This window comes from Melanotaenia boesemani, chromosome 15, assembly GCF_017639745.1.
Source record: "Melanotaenia boesemani isolate fMelBoe1 chromosome 15, fMelBoe1.pri, whole genome shotgun sequence".
NCBI lineage: Eukaryota > Metazoa > Chordata > Actinopteri > Atheriniformes > Melanotaeniidae > Melanotaenia > Melanotaenia boesemani.
Window position 1 is genome coordinate 16,145,633 of NC_055696.1, and position 17,293 is coordinate 16,162,925.

Consider the following 17,293-nt stretch of genomic DNA (forward strand, 5'->3'; position numbering starts at 1 on the left):
TGGGTAAGATGTAAGTGGAAAAACTGGTTGAGAAATAAGATTTTTCTCTTATTCCTTTTGAAAAAGTGACAAACAAACAGTACTGAAAATAAAAGAGTGCAGCTAGCACTCAGGTTTTAATTAAACCGTCACAACAATCAGATCTTCAAACCTGTTGAAATCAAGTCTAGAGCTCCTCCAGTAAACATTGTAGAAACAGGCCAATCACAAATTATCCCCTCTTAGAGAGGTTTATGATTACAATGATGATTACACTATGAATTCATTTTCCAGTATCGCTTACCATATTGATGGCATTGACTGGGCCAATGCTGTTGACAAACATGTCTGTGTGGATAACTGTTGGTTTCACTGCAAAGAAACAGAAAAAATATTAAATAACTGAGAGAAGAAAGGTCTTTCATACATAAACACAGCACGTTTCCAGCAGGTGGATATTTGTTTGTCACCAGTGGTTGTAAACAGAAAGCTGCTTAGAGTAAGTAAATGAAGAATTTGGTTCATATGTGATACAGAATTCAAGAGAAATCCCAGTAAAGGTTGCATGAATCATTCCAAGTTTCTTATGAAATGGAAAATATTTTCCTAATTTTCCTTTAAAAAATGTAATTGAAAATCATGTTTTTTAAAGGCCCTTATTGAAGTCACTGTAAGGGAAAGATGAAGTAAATTCAATTAAAAATATTCAAATTCATGAATCTGATTATAAACATATAAAGGTCATTTCCATATATTAAATCTCATATTACAATTTCACAAATTCTAAGACAGAGAGTGCAAAACCCCAGTTGAGACAAAACCTTAGATTTTTCTAGAAAAGTGAAGAACTACACACTGAGTCTGTTTGTCATGGACAGACTGTGTTTACAAAAAGCCATTGTGTCCTACAAGAACTAATCTATTTGTGGTTCTACCAAAATGCCAAAGTTTGTTCTTTATGGAGCAGCTGTTTAGTTGAGAAATGAATTAAATTACATATTTAGTGGTAGGTTAAATGATCACTCAGGTTAAGAGTAAATGGGAAAAGCAACTGAATGAACGGGTTTACTTTATGTTATGTTAATACAAATATTCACTATACGGCAATCAGGTCAGTCACAGCAGGCATTATACTGTATGTAGGAAGCATTAATGTGGAAGCTCCTCCAACCCAAATGAAGCAAGTGAAGAAAAAAATACTTTAAAGATTTTAAAGGTATACTTGCCAAAAAAACAAACAAAAAAAAAAAAAAAAAAAAAAAAAAATGTGTGTGGGTGTCAGACTGAAGCAGAAAACTCCAAAATAACTTGAGCCAAAACTGAAAGTGAGACCTCAACTGAAGCCCAAAATATATGTCACGAGTCCCTGCTTGAAGGTAAAAATACTAACAATATGGACTCAGTTTGTCTCCCTCACTTTGTGCTATTTTTAACCAAGAAAGCTGCATTATTCGAAATGGGAAAAGGTACAAATGTTCTCACTCCAAGAGATTTACATGCATATAAGTATTGTAGTTCAGGACGTTAAAAAGTAAAAAGCTTTGAAACAAGAAAGGATGCAGGCAGAAAAACAGAGGTTGTGTACGGCACAACGGCTCAGACAGGACATTGTATTTAAGAGTCAGAGCAAGTTTCAGCCATCCTCATGGCTTTATGTGGGGGAAACAGTTACTGATAAATGGAGGAGGTGTGTACAAGTTTGCATCCATTTTTCATGTCACTCACAACCAAACATGTATGTTCGTTGTATTCCCAGCCCCCTAGACATTGCTTGCTTATGCATGAACAAACACATGCACACACACATAGCTCTTCATGGTGTACACTTGGTCTTGTGTTTTGTTCTAACCATGAATAAACAAATAAATTTTGGTTTGGGCCAAATTGTCTATGTAACTAGAACTTCTTTATTCCCAAAAGTATTAAGTTTTGGGCATACAAGTCTAAACAAAATAACAGAACCTATCCTATTTTCTGCTGCCAACTGGAAAATGAATGTATTTCATAAAAGCAAAAAGAGAGGCTGAAAAAACATTATTCCAAGATTGTTGTTAACAGATGGTACAGTTTCAAACTTGCTCTCTGAGACATTGTGGTTCATGCATCCAAACCCACTACAGGGTGATAAAACGCTGATAGAATCAGCTCATAGTCTCTGACCTTCGTCAGGTCATGGCACTGTATGTTATTTTTTCAAAGAAAAAACAATCTTGATCAATTATATTCACATTTTTCCTCTTTGTCGAATCTGCTTCAGTTTTCACACGACCAGCATTTCAGGGACATTAAAATTAAATGAGCATCACAATGGACTTCAAAGGGAAGCAGTGGCACAATCAGCGGTTAATCTGAATCCACAGCACTCTGTGGAGTGGAGGAGAAACTTTACTCTGCCAGGGTATGGTTGGTTGGTTGCTGGCTCAGATGACAGTAGAGCCGGCTAATTACATCCCCTGTGAGGATCTGTAACTTGGTAGCAACTGGAAGACCAACGCTGAGAGCACAAGATCATAGCACGTTTGAAGATGATGGTTAAGACGGTGGCAGCCAGCCGCCCAGCTATGCAGTGGCTCGCTTAGTTGGAGCTGCACCACAAAGCAGATCTTAGCCACTAATCAGCTCAAAGCACAGGGCCTCATCTTTAAAGTTTCAAGAATAAAACTGATGCCCTTCAGGAAATGTGCTGCACATGCTTTATCATGGAAGACCCATCAATGTTGACTAGTGTGAGCGAATTATGAAATACAGCAGTGTTACTGAGCTGCTTTCATCTTGTGGCCACGTTTCGGTTGATAATCCATCGGGTTTCAAAGCATTCAGATTAGCATTAGATCAAATAATGACGTTTGTATGTCCCAGAGAATGTGATCTGCCATGAATTCAGTTGGGAAGCAAGTGAAGAATTGTGCTCTTTCGTTACACCAGCACAACCTGATAGTTTTCTGAGCTTCTGTAAAGAAAGGGAGGGAATTTGGAAAGAAGACCATTAACATCTCAGCAGGAGGCAGTGGATCCAATACTTTGTGAAATCAACAAAAAAAGCAAAAAAAAAAAAAAAAAGGACCAAAAGGAAAAATGTGTTTGAAAAAAATGGAAATTTAGCATGAATATGTCACAAGTTAGCAGCTCTCATACAGCAAGAGTGATGCAGTATCTGGGCAAGTGCTTCACTGCTTGCATATGAAGTGGCACAGCTTTATTCATACGTGGTGATATGTGACAGCTGATGGCTTTAGCCAGTTTTCCCAGGAATACTGACCCGTGAATCAAGTATTCAAGGGTACTGAGCATCTCCCTGTTCTGCTCTTCCAGATGGACGTGACGGACTCATGCAGACGAGGGAGTCCTGCTCAGCTGTCTGTCAAAGTGAAGGGAGTAAGCTACTTGTCTGCCGGCTTACGGGACTGTGACAGACATCTTCCCGGACAAAATGCATGTATATACATAAACACAGGTAGATTAAGTTTATAAATAGCATGGCTGCCAATTACACACAGAAAACATTGCACCACTTCACATAATGATGTTATAATCCAATGCCTTTCAGGCTTATAGACTTTTAAGGTTTGTATCAACACAAATGATTCGAAATGATCATGATGTAGAGTATCGACATATTTGTGTGCTCATTATTTAACATTTTGAGGATTTTTTATTTTTTTTATTTCTTTGGGGACTCTAAATGGATGATCTGTGAAAAATCAGCGCCCACCTCCGATGTCAGGTCTGAGTTTGTTGTCATATCCATCTAGTAGGCTGTTGAGGATGTGTGTGACGTCACTCTCGTACACTTTGGGAGTTAGCACCCATGTCTTGTTAGACACCTCATCATCGTCATCATTCTGGAGGGAGCTGCAGGGGACAGAGAGGAAATGAAACATATCATGTAATGAGTATCTATATCTATATCTGTTGGCATTTTGTTCTGTTTTTGTCTTCAAAAGGAAATAGATCTGACGCAGAAAGAGATCTATGTCCAAAGTTTGTAGTGAATTATTCTCTTTTGTTATGTTTCTGTAATAATTAATCAAAGTAGCTGCATTAATAAAAGAAAGACTTGAACTATATTACACATTCAGTACAAAAACTAATCTATCTTGCCGTCTACTTTCACACTGCAAGGTGCCTTAAAATGCCACGTTGCATTTTGCAAAACAGCCTTTCTCAGAATAATATTGTTACATATTATAGAACCCTCAACATCTGGGTTTTATAATCCAGTGGTTATTTGTTTGAATTGTGCCTTTCGAACAGATGTCAGCGATCATGTCAGAAATGACAAACAGTTCATAAACATGTTGTATGTACATTTAAGATCATAGGCAGAGGCATATGAGAGCCCCTTTTAGTTACAATACATGACACATGGCTTTTTATCCATCAACAGGTTATGCTTATATAAGAGTCAAGCTTAGTATTATCAGTAATGCAAACTCATCATAGTGTGCACAGCTTTAAATTAAACATAACATTAAGATGCCACTAGGGCAGATTTATGCTATATCATCAAGCTTGTTAGCAGAAACAGATTCACAGTAAGGCAATGCTGAGTCTCTTTTCTTCCATCCAGATTGTCAATTTCCCCCAAACAATCTTCATGACATACTTTTTATTTATACAGTGTGACATCATTTTAACTCAGCCAAACTTGACTAAATGTCCAGAAAATAACCTCCTTTAGACATCTCTCAATGTATAAAAAATATATATAAAGACGTATATTCAAAACCTCGGCTGATTTCAAAGTAAGCACTTACTAAAATATATATTAAAAGTGTTGTTTGACCAAAGAGGCAGTCATTTGATGAAGGATAAAATTAATTAAGTCAAGACTTAAAGTAATAAATGCACTTTGTTTTATTGCTGCAAGAACTACTATTAATCCATAAGAAAGTCATTTATCTCTCTACCAAACCCACAACTCTTTCTTCATATAGTTTTAACAACTATAAGCAATAAATATATATTTTTAGTCATTTAAAAAAAGCCAGCTAGTCTGGTGAATGACGGCTGAAACTCTCGCTCAATTTTCAAGTAAGTGACTTGTCAAAAGTAAGGAATAAACTCTCAGGCAGCAGAGGTAAGACACTTGATGGCAGAATTGTTTGTGCTAACAGGCCCCCAACCACCCTCCAACATCTCTATCACTATGAGAGTGAAAAGACAAGCCAGTTTGCTGAAGTTTACTTTCTAACCATGGACATTTCAAATGTGAAGGATAATGATGTCTCATGAGCCTCCAACCACAAATATCATTGCAACTAGGTGCAGATGAGTCCCTGTTCTCTCACAAATGGCTATCATATTGGTAGATTATATGTCTAAAGTGACAGCTTAGTCACTAACAGAAAAGACTGTTCTCCTAAAACAGCAGATGGAGGCATGTAATTCACAATAACATTAGAAACTGTGTGCTGATGGTGCATGGTGTCACTCTCAACATGTATTGTTTATTTATTTGTTATGTCCCATTAGCGTCACACAGTAAGACACTGTATACCTGTATAGCAGTGATTTATCTTTTTACCCATTTATTTATTTTGAACATATTTAACATCAGTAAAAGTTACACAGGATTTAAGGTGCTCTACAACAACATAAAAATGCACACTTGCAGACTTAATTAGGTCTGTGTTTGCTCTGTTGTATTTCAGGACATAGACACCTAAGCACACCTTGTACACATCTCAGAGATCCTACCAGCTTTGAGTGGCAGCTTATAAAGCCATGAGTATGAGTTAGCTGGGTTAGCTGACAACATGGTGCCAAAGAGGATGACTATGTCAAAAGTATCTTGCACTGTATAATGCTGTCTGCAATAGAAGGTAAGGTTTGTACTGCCAGAGGATAATGTGCAAGACAGAAAGAGCGTAACTGACAGACTATGGGCCAAATTTATATGCACAAAGCACGAGTTACATTTGTACCTATTCCATTCAGTTTGTGTTAGAATAGCACGTCCTCTGTGTAATTAGTCTGTTATTTTCAAAGACAGCCTTTTATTATGCAGTCAGTGTTAAGTACTGCACTACAGTAGTGTATTAAATGAATGAGTTTCAAACCTTTCCATTTTCTATAGTCTTTGAACCTATATCCACTTAACAGACATGTTAAAGAAAGTATATCTTTTTCTTTTTGTAATTACAGGTACAAATCCAAGTATCTTGTAATATGTACACAAGTAATGTGTTTTTTTTTACCCATGGCTTTTCTAAAAACCTATCTTTTCAGCTTAAAAAAGAGATCTTCTTCACCATTTATATTAATGTTAAAAAAAATATATAAAAATTAATGAGCGCACTGATCCAGCAAATCCTTAAGCCATGGCAGATGTGGATCACTTGTGCTCCTCCAACCACTGATTCAGATAAAGCAGGCAGCCAACGGCACAAAGGAGTAACCTTGAAATAGATGTGTGCTTTCAGCAGGGCTTTAGAGCAATGAGAGTCAAAGCGACTTAGGGATGGAATGATAAAGAATAACAAATAGTGAGAGAAAAGTTTCCTTGGTTGAACACAAACATAGGGAGCCCTGATGGCTTTCTTGTGTTCTCGGGGTGGGTGTGACAGCTAATGTGTTGACCTGCGGTCTTCCTTAGACTGCATTAAACACCATTAAGTGCTATCCATCTCTACCATAACATGAGTGCCTAAGCCATTAAATCTTAATTACTTTACTCAGATGAGTACACACAAACTGACAGATAAAGGAGACAGTGGAGGCTGTGAGAGGCTGAAAATCTGCAGTTTTTCAGGGTGCCTCAATTTTATCATTACTATTCATCTCACAGAGTCTCTGTGCATATAAAAAATGTTCCCAGCAACAGCAGATCAAAGCAGCAGTCATGTGTTCTCCTCTACAGGCGAACTAAGGTCTGACTACAAATGCAATACCTGAGGGTCCACGGAGGAGCATGCACCAACTAAGTGAACATTTGTGCCCCAAGTGTATGTTTGCTTATTTTATGAATACATAATCCAGTGACTGTGTATGCAGCAATAATGAGAATAAGATTATTACAGCTATAGAACATTTAAATTTTAACATTGTACAGAACTACTCATATGATTGCAGTTTAACATACTCATTAAAGGGTCTATGGAGGTAAAGTTAGCAATATCAGCCATGGGAACTGCTACAAGACAACCTCATTGCATTGCTTTCAGCAATATTTTTAAATATATTTCAAACTATTGCTAATCAATGAACCTAATCTTGTGAGCATGCTCAGCATTACTCAGCACAATCCCCTTTTAAAAAAAAAATTAACTGAAAAAATACTAATTTTATCAACAGTATATGTGATTTCCATCACAATTAGGTAGTCCTGTGTTGTGTACAGCTCAAAAAACACATTTTGGGTGCACTAGCCCTTTAAATTATTCTTGCACCTTTTGGCAGCAACATAACAAACCACTTTTGAACACTCAGTTTTAGATATGACACTTCTTTAGCAAGCTCAACCCTTCTTTTAAAAAATTAACACAATAGCACCCTTGTTACTGCTAAAAAAAAAAACCAAAAAAAACTTGGAAGTGGATCTTAACTGTGTTTTTGCTTAATCATTCCAGCCATCACTTTGCAATAATGAACATGTGCAGCTATGGTACTCTTAAACAGGAATGTTAACAACCAATTAACAGAATTTTGTCATTGTGCTCTACTTAACCGACTTCTGGCACGGAGACACTTTTGATTTGCAGGCTCAACTCATTTCAGTGTAAACCAGATCAGATAGATTAACTTACATTAGCAAACAAGGCTGACTTGTTTCTGTCAGCAATTAAGTACAATGTGACTTAATGCCATTCACTAATGGTGTCAGTGCTGAGCCTCAAGTGAAATGCTAAATTATTGTTGAGTGTTGAAGAAATTTAAGTAGTAGTTACTAAAGGGAATAAAACTGGGTATCACTAACGTTCAATAAGGCTGGAATATCTTTGATCATGGCTGAGAAAGAGAGAGCTGATATCACACTGTGATAGTTTCAAAAACATACTGTAATTGTCTTTACAAGCTAACATAGCCTTAAACAAAATTCCTAAACTGCCAGAACTTTACAGTCACCATCTTGCACTGTAAATGCAGCCACAACCTACATCTACCAACTAGCCAAATAAATTGTAAAAGTACAAGTGATCAGTGCCACATTAGCATTATTGTGAATCAACCAAAATAAACACAAACAGAGATTAGCCCATAAAACATGTATAACATTGGGATTACATAAGATAAGAAGAAATAAGAAGAAACTGCTCCTGGTCTGTGTCAGACAACTGGTTTGGATAATGTGTGTTATTATTGCAAAGATGAATGACTCAGCATGGAGAAAAAAAAAAACAAAGGAACTGCAGGTGTACAACATCACCAAGATTCAGTAGGTATAATTATAATATGTACACCCATCAATAAAGACATTATATCCAAGTTTGTAAAATCCATGAAATGCAATGCATCTTGGAAAAAAACTGATAATTTGCATAAATTCCCACCTCAAAATTTATGCAAATTATCTAGGGGTAAAACTTTAAGGATGATATCAACTTTTTCTTTGAACTATTGGTGCTAAAACAGCAAAAAGAGTGATTATGACAACAGTAAAGATAAATAAGTTAGATTAGAAAATGATCTAGGGTTTATTGTGATCACCCTCCCACCTGTATCTAAAACTATGTGACCCTTAACGCCTCCTGGGTGGTGAATATGACAGAGTCTTCAAGTTGAAATCAAAAGGGAGCTACAAGCTGTCTTCTGTCATCTTCTATGTCCTGTCAGACCTTTTTCACCACAGACAATAGAAGACTGACATCTGGATGCTTTAAACTACATTTGAGAAACTGAGACATAAAAATATGATCCTCATTATTGGATACATGTCAGTTGGTGAAACATCTCAGCCCTTTCTAACTGAAAAGAGGCAGATATTTCTATGACAGCTTGATTGAATTCTATGCACTTTGGGGTTCCCATTTAACAGGTTAAAATCAAATCTTTAAATTAAAATTTCCACCAACTGTTTTCAACCAGCAGAAGTACGTTTCCAACTTGGAACTGCAGCATATCAATGATAATGTTAAAAACACAGATTCAGACAGCCAAAGTTTCATATCCTTGTTGGAGCTGGTGACTGGTAACCAGATTTATCTTGCATTGTAAGCTGCATGCTAATGTATCAAACTGGAGAATGAAATGAGTTTGAGCAAAGTCTGGTGTGAACAGCTGCTCTGAGCTGTTGAGGGGAAGGTGGGACTAATTAGCATACTCATACATTTGTGCATTTCAAATAGTAGTAGATTTACTCTGTAAGGATTAAAGGAAATATTTTTTTAAAGAAATATCTTAATAAGTAGCTGCTATGCAGAGATATTTGTTTTTTAGGGCTCTTCTAAATCTCCAAGGAGGGAGTTTAACTACACTTGTAAACAATGTAAACAAGCCGATCAAATGCAGTCAAGTGTGGGGATAACTGGAATGCAACAAATTACAGGTCAGTCAGGGTTTGTTAATTTATGCCATATCACTGATGCTCATAGCTGAAAAAATAAAACAAATCTACTCATATGGCCCTGCATATATTGTGAATAAATATTCTTAGAGTAGTAGAAGAAACCATTGATGACTTATGTAAACAGCAGGTAATTGTTTAGGTGTATATACTCTGGCAGGTATTTTTCCTCTTTGTTAACTGTTTTGCAAGAGGATTTCCAGATTTATAACTGTGGCTGTAGGATATTTCTCCTAAGCCAGACCTACATGTAGCATTTTGTTATCCTCTAAATAATGAATGGGGGATTCACAGCACTGTGTTCAACACTGAATTTTATTCATAGCTCAAAATCTTCAGAATTTCGGGGCCAGAGGTTAAACAACTTAGAAAGATGTAAAGAAAATGTGCTAAATATAGTATACTATATTAAACTATGGTATGGTTAAGAAATTTCACTTCGTAATGCAGTTTTCTAATGTTTTGGTAACAAAGGTAAAATAGTGTAAGATGTTAAACAAGATACATTTTTTAGGAAATTAAAAATAAAACAATCATTTATTGTTATTCAAACCCTCAATACTCCATTAGAATGTCTCTTAACTAAGTGTCTTGGTGGTAAATATGACAAAGGCATGGCATAAAAAATAATCATAGAAATGTAATATACTGTTTCACTGTGTATTTCTATACTTGTCAGAACAATGTATGATATTGCTTTCTAATTAGAAGAAAGTATTCAATAAATCTTGTGTACATAAAGTAAAAAAGCTAAAAATGAAATATTTAAATTATTTTGATTATGTAATTCATGTGCCACCTGATACAGACTATCAGATGGATTTGGTGTAAAATCTGAGGATCTCAGACTTTACTTGCTGTGACATCACTCCTTCCTGCTCCAATGATACATAACCTCAACCCTGGACCTTCATCTTTAGTCTAACTTTTGATTGATGGAACAATATGTCATAGAGTTAGCCAAAATTTATTTTAGTTTCCATTGAGTGTGTATAAAACCTGGATTCTACAACATCTCCAATGTAAATCGGTAATTGACTGTGTACTGAGGTTAATATGTAGTAATGCTGTTTGACACCACTCAACAAAATAGAGGCCAGTGAGTCACAAAGTGGCATAGATCACTCAAAACAAGGTGAGACCTTGAAAAATCACTTATGTAAGAGTTTTTATGCATGAATCATAACTGACTTCCAGGGCACCCACTCACTAATAAACAGTTGCAATCTAAACACACACAAAAACACACAGCGTGCTTACAGGTGTTTGCATAAAGAGGTGCATTTTTTGCCATGATTAACTGTTCAGTGTCAATCACATAGCACGTACTTCCATCTACTTTGGTTCTTTCATATTAAATCACTCATGCACAACATTTCATGTCAGTTCTGAATGGAAAGGATACACTGTTTACTCAAGTGTATTGACAGCATTACTAGTGCATACATTTAGAAATACACGGGCCTGTCATTGGAGGGCTGAGCAAGGAACCCTGAGGTTGTGATCAGCATGACGGTGACGGAACGTCAGCTGATTTATCTGCCTCCATTTTTCATCCTCCGGCAGCACAAGAAGAAAACGTTGCAAGGAGCCTAACCATCCGCTTCCTCTCCGCTGCTTTTTTTTCTCCCCCTATAAGTGCACATGAATGAAGTCCTCACCGGGAGAAAGAGCTCCTTTTAACAAACTCACACCTGCAGCACAGATGAAACTGACATGGCCGTCCATTGCGAGTGTTTTTACGTTAAGGCTCAACCCGTATGTTGTGTGCTTGTCCTTATTGTGCCTCACACTTCTGTTCTCTGTATGATTGTCTGCCATTTTGAAATGCCTTTTATTTAAAATACGTGGGATTAAACGCTCTCTCATTAATAACCAAGTTGTCGTTAAAACAAACGTCTGCTTTCTTATAAATAAAAGACAGAAAGAAAGAAAAAGAAGATAATAACCCAGTTTGGCCTTATTTGACACATCCAATCATTAACGAGGCTTTGACTCTTGGAATAGACTTAAACCTTGAAGACAGCTTAGCAGAGACTATGTAGCTTTAGCTTCAGGTAATTTAGCCCTCCACTGTTCTATTTCTAACACTGGGCAGATAAAGAGCATAATAAAAGTAGTCGCCATACGTTCATCTTTTACCATTAATAATGCTCTTAAGCTAAAGATTTTGACGATATGTGGCTGTCAGTCGCTTTTTTTCCCTTTAAATATATCTAAATAGTAATAATACGCGATAAACAAACGGAATCTTCCACCAATGCGATGCATGGCTGGTTATTTAATATCCAACTTCAATGTCGAGCTACAGTTAAAGAATGGAAACAGGAACCGCCGTGTTTTCTACAAAACTACATACCTGTCAGCCTCCCTGTCGCTCAGGGTGGCATGAGATGGGAGGCACCGCATTATTATATGTTATTTAAAATAAGAAATCCGATGCTCCGCGAAAGAAACGCTTGATCACGGTTTTGAGATGAAATGGGCATCAATCTCTTACCTTGTAGATAGATTAATGACAATAAACACCCAGAGTAACGGCTTCAGGGGGAGGGAAGGCTTCGCCATTGCTATCGAGCATCTGAAGGCTGATTTTGGTGAAGCCGTCATCACCATCTTCGTTTCCTCTTTCCTGCAGATGGACGTGTCCGTCTATTCACTGTCTTTCCTCTTTACGATACATTACGCACGTTAGCAGAAGCGTTTCTGCAAATCTAGACTCGAGACGGACGTGCGTTGGAGTGCAATCAGGCAAAACTAAATCGACGCGAGTCGAAAGCTTGATTTCGTATAGACTCGTCTTTTTGCGTGTCTGTTTCCGATTCGACAACCTAACAGAGGCCTACAAAACTGCCAGAAAGAGCGAAGCCCAAAGTAATAAGCTACTCCAATGTCGAGCAGCTGAGAAAACCATTGGAGCCTCAGCTTGAATGCAGATTAACACTGGGGTCAGAGAGGAACTGATGCACGTTGCTGCAGCACGGATCAACACATGCGCGGTTTCACTCAGCGGAAGCATCTAAATATATCTTTGTTATATATATATATATATATATATATATATATATATATATATATATATATATATATATATTAATAAACATTCCATCCAGTCTCAAGAAAGGTCAATATACTCTTTTATTCTTTATTGATTTTTCTAACTTATTATACAACAGTAAAAAATCAGACCAAAAAATCTTCTTTTATCTACATTTTAATTTCTGTTTATAATTTTACATATATCATCCTAAAATCCTGAGCTAACTACAAGCAAGAGTCCAGCCCAATCACTGTTTCAGGACCTCGTACAGCTCTGCCTGTTTCCGCTGCAATTTAAATCAGCAATCAGCACCAAGGACAGCTCCAATCCATGTGCTGCTGCTTAGATCAGAGGAGTACTGACCCACTTTATTCAGAAAAATAATAATAATAATAATAATAATAATAATAATAATAATAATAATAATAATAATAAAACTGTTATTTACAAAATGGAGGCTTGAAACCTGATTACTACTTTATTCTTTTTCCAATGTGCATTGATTGCTTATTGTAGGGTGATATAGGAACCCAGTCCTTGCCAAAATATTTATTTAGGCAGAGGGCAGAAATGTTCTATAATATATGTTGCTTTCTGAGCCTTTTGTCATGTTTTTAAACCAATCCAGAAATTATTCTTTGGTTTTCATTGCCATTTGGAAAGTGTTCCATTATCCATTTCAGTATTCTTATATAAGTATGCTAATGTGGATGTATTGGTAGGACAAGACTTCCTTTCAAGGGCTCCTTGAGAATAAGTTTATGGAAGAAATATGCGTTTAGAATCTGAAATAGAACATGGTGGCCTCTCACACTGAGTTGATAATTGAGTCAAACAAACACATAAAGGAAATTGAATATTGGGGATATTAAAATAAATAATACACAAAGGCACAAAGAAGCTGACCTTGGAATATTTCATTCACATAGTACTTGTTTTAACATGATCAAATTTTTAACTTGATTATTGTTGGACTAAATCAGATAAAATTACCCAAGTTGAATATTTTAGATTATGTGAGACACAAAAACCCAAAAGACTTATGATATCCATTTTTTTATTTTCTATTTTTATATGCTTTATGAATATATAATAATATATAAGAATATAATATAATAATAATATTATAATAATAATAATATAATAATATAAGAATATATAACATTTGTTGTATATCTAATACATATTTTCTATTTATACAAATGTTTTTCTTTTCTGGCTCTGTTTTTATTTCTGTTAAAAAACTTTGTAACAATTATGAATGTTCTAAATTAATACGGTTTTATTATCAGCATTGTTATTATCATAATGTGTGAAAAAAAAAGTTGGTCACTTGCGTTTAATAGCATTGTTGTCTTTTAAAATGAGAGAGCATTTCTTTGAGATCATTTCTGCATGTATTACCACACATCTCTCCCTTTCTCTATGATTGATGCACAGTATGTTTTTATGATTGCATTCCCATTTAAAAAAAAAAAACAAAAAGTTATGTAGTTGAATTTAAAAAACCCTTTAGGATAACAGGTGATTGAATGAGAAATGAATAAATGAATAGCGAAAGACTGACAGTTTCAGCATCATCGTCCTGTCACAAACATTTGGTCTTAGTTTTCTATTGAACATTTATTGTACAGGCATAACATCAGTGAGCAAGCTGCAATAATTTTTATAGTTTTGGTCCCGTGAGACTATAACCATATGGCACTGCTTTGTTTACTGTATTTATTGCCTTTAAAATGATGCATCGGGTATGAATTAAAGACTGCAGCACTCATGGTCTGATTTGAGATTTTAAACACTGTTTATTAAAACCTGACTGGACCAATCAGCATGGGTTGTTGCTGGCACCAGCTAAATGTGGCATGCATTATGAAGTGTGTCAAATTATGTGTATATATGTGGCAGGAGAGGCTTAACCAAGGTTAATCATCTTAAGAAAAATGACAGATGCTTCATCAGGTCTGCTGCCTGTGATCTACCACAAATCTCATTTTACTGTAGATTATCATCTTTTATGACTGCAGTGTTAAACCCTAACTGTACTTGTAATGTTTTATGATTTTGGCATTCGTTTGTTTAGTATCAGAGCCACTGATGAGCAGTACAGTAGGTATATACCTAGCTGTGATATTAGAGGTAATTAAAGTACATGTTAATAAATGTAATAGCCACTAAAGTTTATCAGCTAATGAGCTCAAATTTGAGAGGATATTTTCTGCTGGTGAAATACTTTTACACTTGATTGAAAATGCCATTCATGAATGAAACAGGAAGGGACAGGATGGCTGTTTTGTTGTTGTGTGCTTTCATAACATATGACTCAATGTTTTTCAGTAATCTGTGTGGCTTATGTTAACCTCTTTATATTTTTTTTCTGATGACACACAGCAGTCTGTTAATATTTCAGCTTCTCCTTTTCAAACTCTCTCTCTCTCTTTCTCTTTCTGTCTCTTGCACACATACAAACACACAAACATACACACACAGATGCCAGTCTAGATTGACTTGGTTCGGTAACCACACCAGATATATGTGTCGAAATGGCACATCCTTATATCATGGGGAGATCTGGGTCATCATGCACTGCACCTGTCTCCTACAATCTATTCTTTATTTTCTTCTTGAATATGGACCTAGGCAATCATTTTTGTTGACATCACCTTTTAATTCTCACCCAGCAGAGTCACTGACTGTGACTATACAGTATTACACAAATCTAATCTTAGATTATAGTAAGTAGAGCTGAGCATCTGATTTTAGTTTTATATGAAAATGATCAAAAATTTTTCCAACACAGCTTAATATACAAAAACAGGTTACTTTAAAGCCTTTCAGGGTTTTAATTTCTGCAATCAGGCAGAGCACTTTATGGGTGGTGACAGCATCTGTGTGTAAAAGCTTAAAGTGACATATCTGTTTAGAACATTTCCATTGTGAGGTCATCTTAAATGGAACCCATTTATCTCTGAACAGAGTGATATGTGTGACTCTGGCTGTGATAATACATTGTGTCATCTTTAGATAAGAGCTGGGGGAGGTATGGCCTTCAATAATGGCAACACCGAAGGCACAGATGCCCAGTTCCACTATTATTCCAATTTTACAACCCACACATATGCCGTCACAGCCCCACTCGGTTAGCATCAAGCTGTGGGAGCCGAATGATCTCCTGTAAGCACTATTGGATATGAGAAACAGTCTGGCTTTCAGTCAAAGTGATGTAACCTCAGAAGCAAGATCCAAAAGCAGATGAAGAAAAGCATAACATTTTTTGTAACTTTTCCAGGTCAATGTATTATCATTTAACAAATAAATATTGAAGAATGTATCCTGTAATATGCAGTATGGTCTGTTTATGAAAATTGGCAAATGTGTGAACACCATCCTTTCTCAGAGAATTTGGATACATTCATGAGAAAGTACTCTCTGTGGTCTAAAATAACATTTTCTCTACATCCACAAGTCAGTCTAACTGGAACACCTTTAATTTTCCTCGCCTGCTTCATCAGGCAATTTTATTTAAAATGTGTCTTCATTAATCTTACATGAGAAATTGTTGCCTTAACTACTCATAGGTCATGCTGTGTCATTTGTTGCTCTCTGCTGATTTAATGAGGCTCCCAATAAGAGTGGCATCTCTGCATCTTCTTCACTTCTTACAGTTTGTGTTTACCTTCATGCTGACAATAATTTAGTCATACTTTAAATGTCTTGTGAGCTCTAGAGACAACTGTAACTTAACTGTTTTGTCTTTGAATGTCCCTTGTCCAATCAGTGGTGTTTTGGTCACAAAGATACTTTTCTTTCAGGCTATTGCTTCCTCAACAAAACCATAGATTTTACCATCCTAATATACACATAAAAGTTTTTGATTTCAGAGGTTTGCAACTGAATGAGTCCATGTTATCACTATGGCAACTCAGAGAACAAAACCTTGAAAATAGATACGTTGTGTATTAAACAGAAAGTCAGGAACTGAGCTGAAAAACCAGAGATGCACAGAGAATTTAGAAAAAAATAGTTAGAATTTATTTACAAAAGAAAAACAAAGAAAAAAAAATCATAATTATTTTATAATAACGTTGGGTCCATAAAAGAGATCAATAAAAGCTAACTTAAAGAAGGGACAAAGGAAACTGAAGCACTAGCTGTCACATGGGGGAAATGTACACTGGCTGGCCAAAACAAAAAGAGGTTGCCGAAAAAAAAAAAAGAAAAAAAAGGTCACACAATATTTCATTGGACTGCCTTTAGCTTTGATTACAGCATTCGCTGTGGCATTGCTTTGATAAGCTTCTGCAATGTCACAAGATTTATTTCCATCCAGTGTTGCATTCATTTTTCACCAAGATCACAAAGTCTTCTCCAGCACATCACCACGATTCTCAATGGAATTCATGCCTGGACTCTGTGGTGGCCAATCCATGGGTAAAAATGATGTGTCACGCTTCCTGAATCACTCTTTTTGTCATCTTGGAATATGCCATCAGTGAAGAAAAAATCCATGAATGGGATAACCTGGTTATTCAGGTGGTCAGCTGATCTCATTCTTTGGGCACATAATGTTGCTGAACTTAGACCTGACGAATTGCAGCAATCCCAGATCATAGACTCCCCCCACAGGCTTGTACAGTAGGCAGGCATTATAGCTGCATCACTTCATCTGCCTCTCTTCTTACCTTAAGCATCAATCACTCTGGAACAGGGCAAATCTGGACTCATCAAATCATATGACTGGCATCCATTGCACCAGAGTTTAATCTTTATGC

The 17,293-nt window shown here is 36.2% G+C and overlaps 1 protein-coding gene across 4 annotated transcripts in view; it reads right to left on the minus strand.

Annotated features, from left to right (window-relative positions):
* Window positions 1–12,429, minus strand: part of gabrg2 (gamma-aminobutyric acid type A receptor subunit gamma2) — a 44,755-nt gene extending 32,326 nt beyond the window's left edge. For all 4 annotated transcript variants that reach the window (XM_042008880.1, XM_042008879.1, XM_042008878.1 and 1 more), the window contains exons 1-3: window positions 11,985–12,429; window positions 3,692–3,831; window positions 284–351 (exon numbers count right to left, since the gene is read on the minus strand). In XM_042008880.1, the coding sequence (XP_041864814.1) occupies window positions 284–351; window positions 3,692–3,831; window positions 11,985–12,100 (324 nt within the window). In that variant the 5' untranslated portion in view covers window positions 12,101–12,429. The remainder of the gene's footprint in view (window positions 1–283; window positions 352–3,691; window positions 3,832–11,984) is intronic.
* Window positions 12,430–17,293: the final 4,864 nt, after the last annotated feature.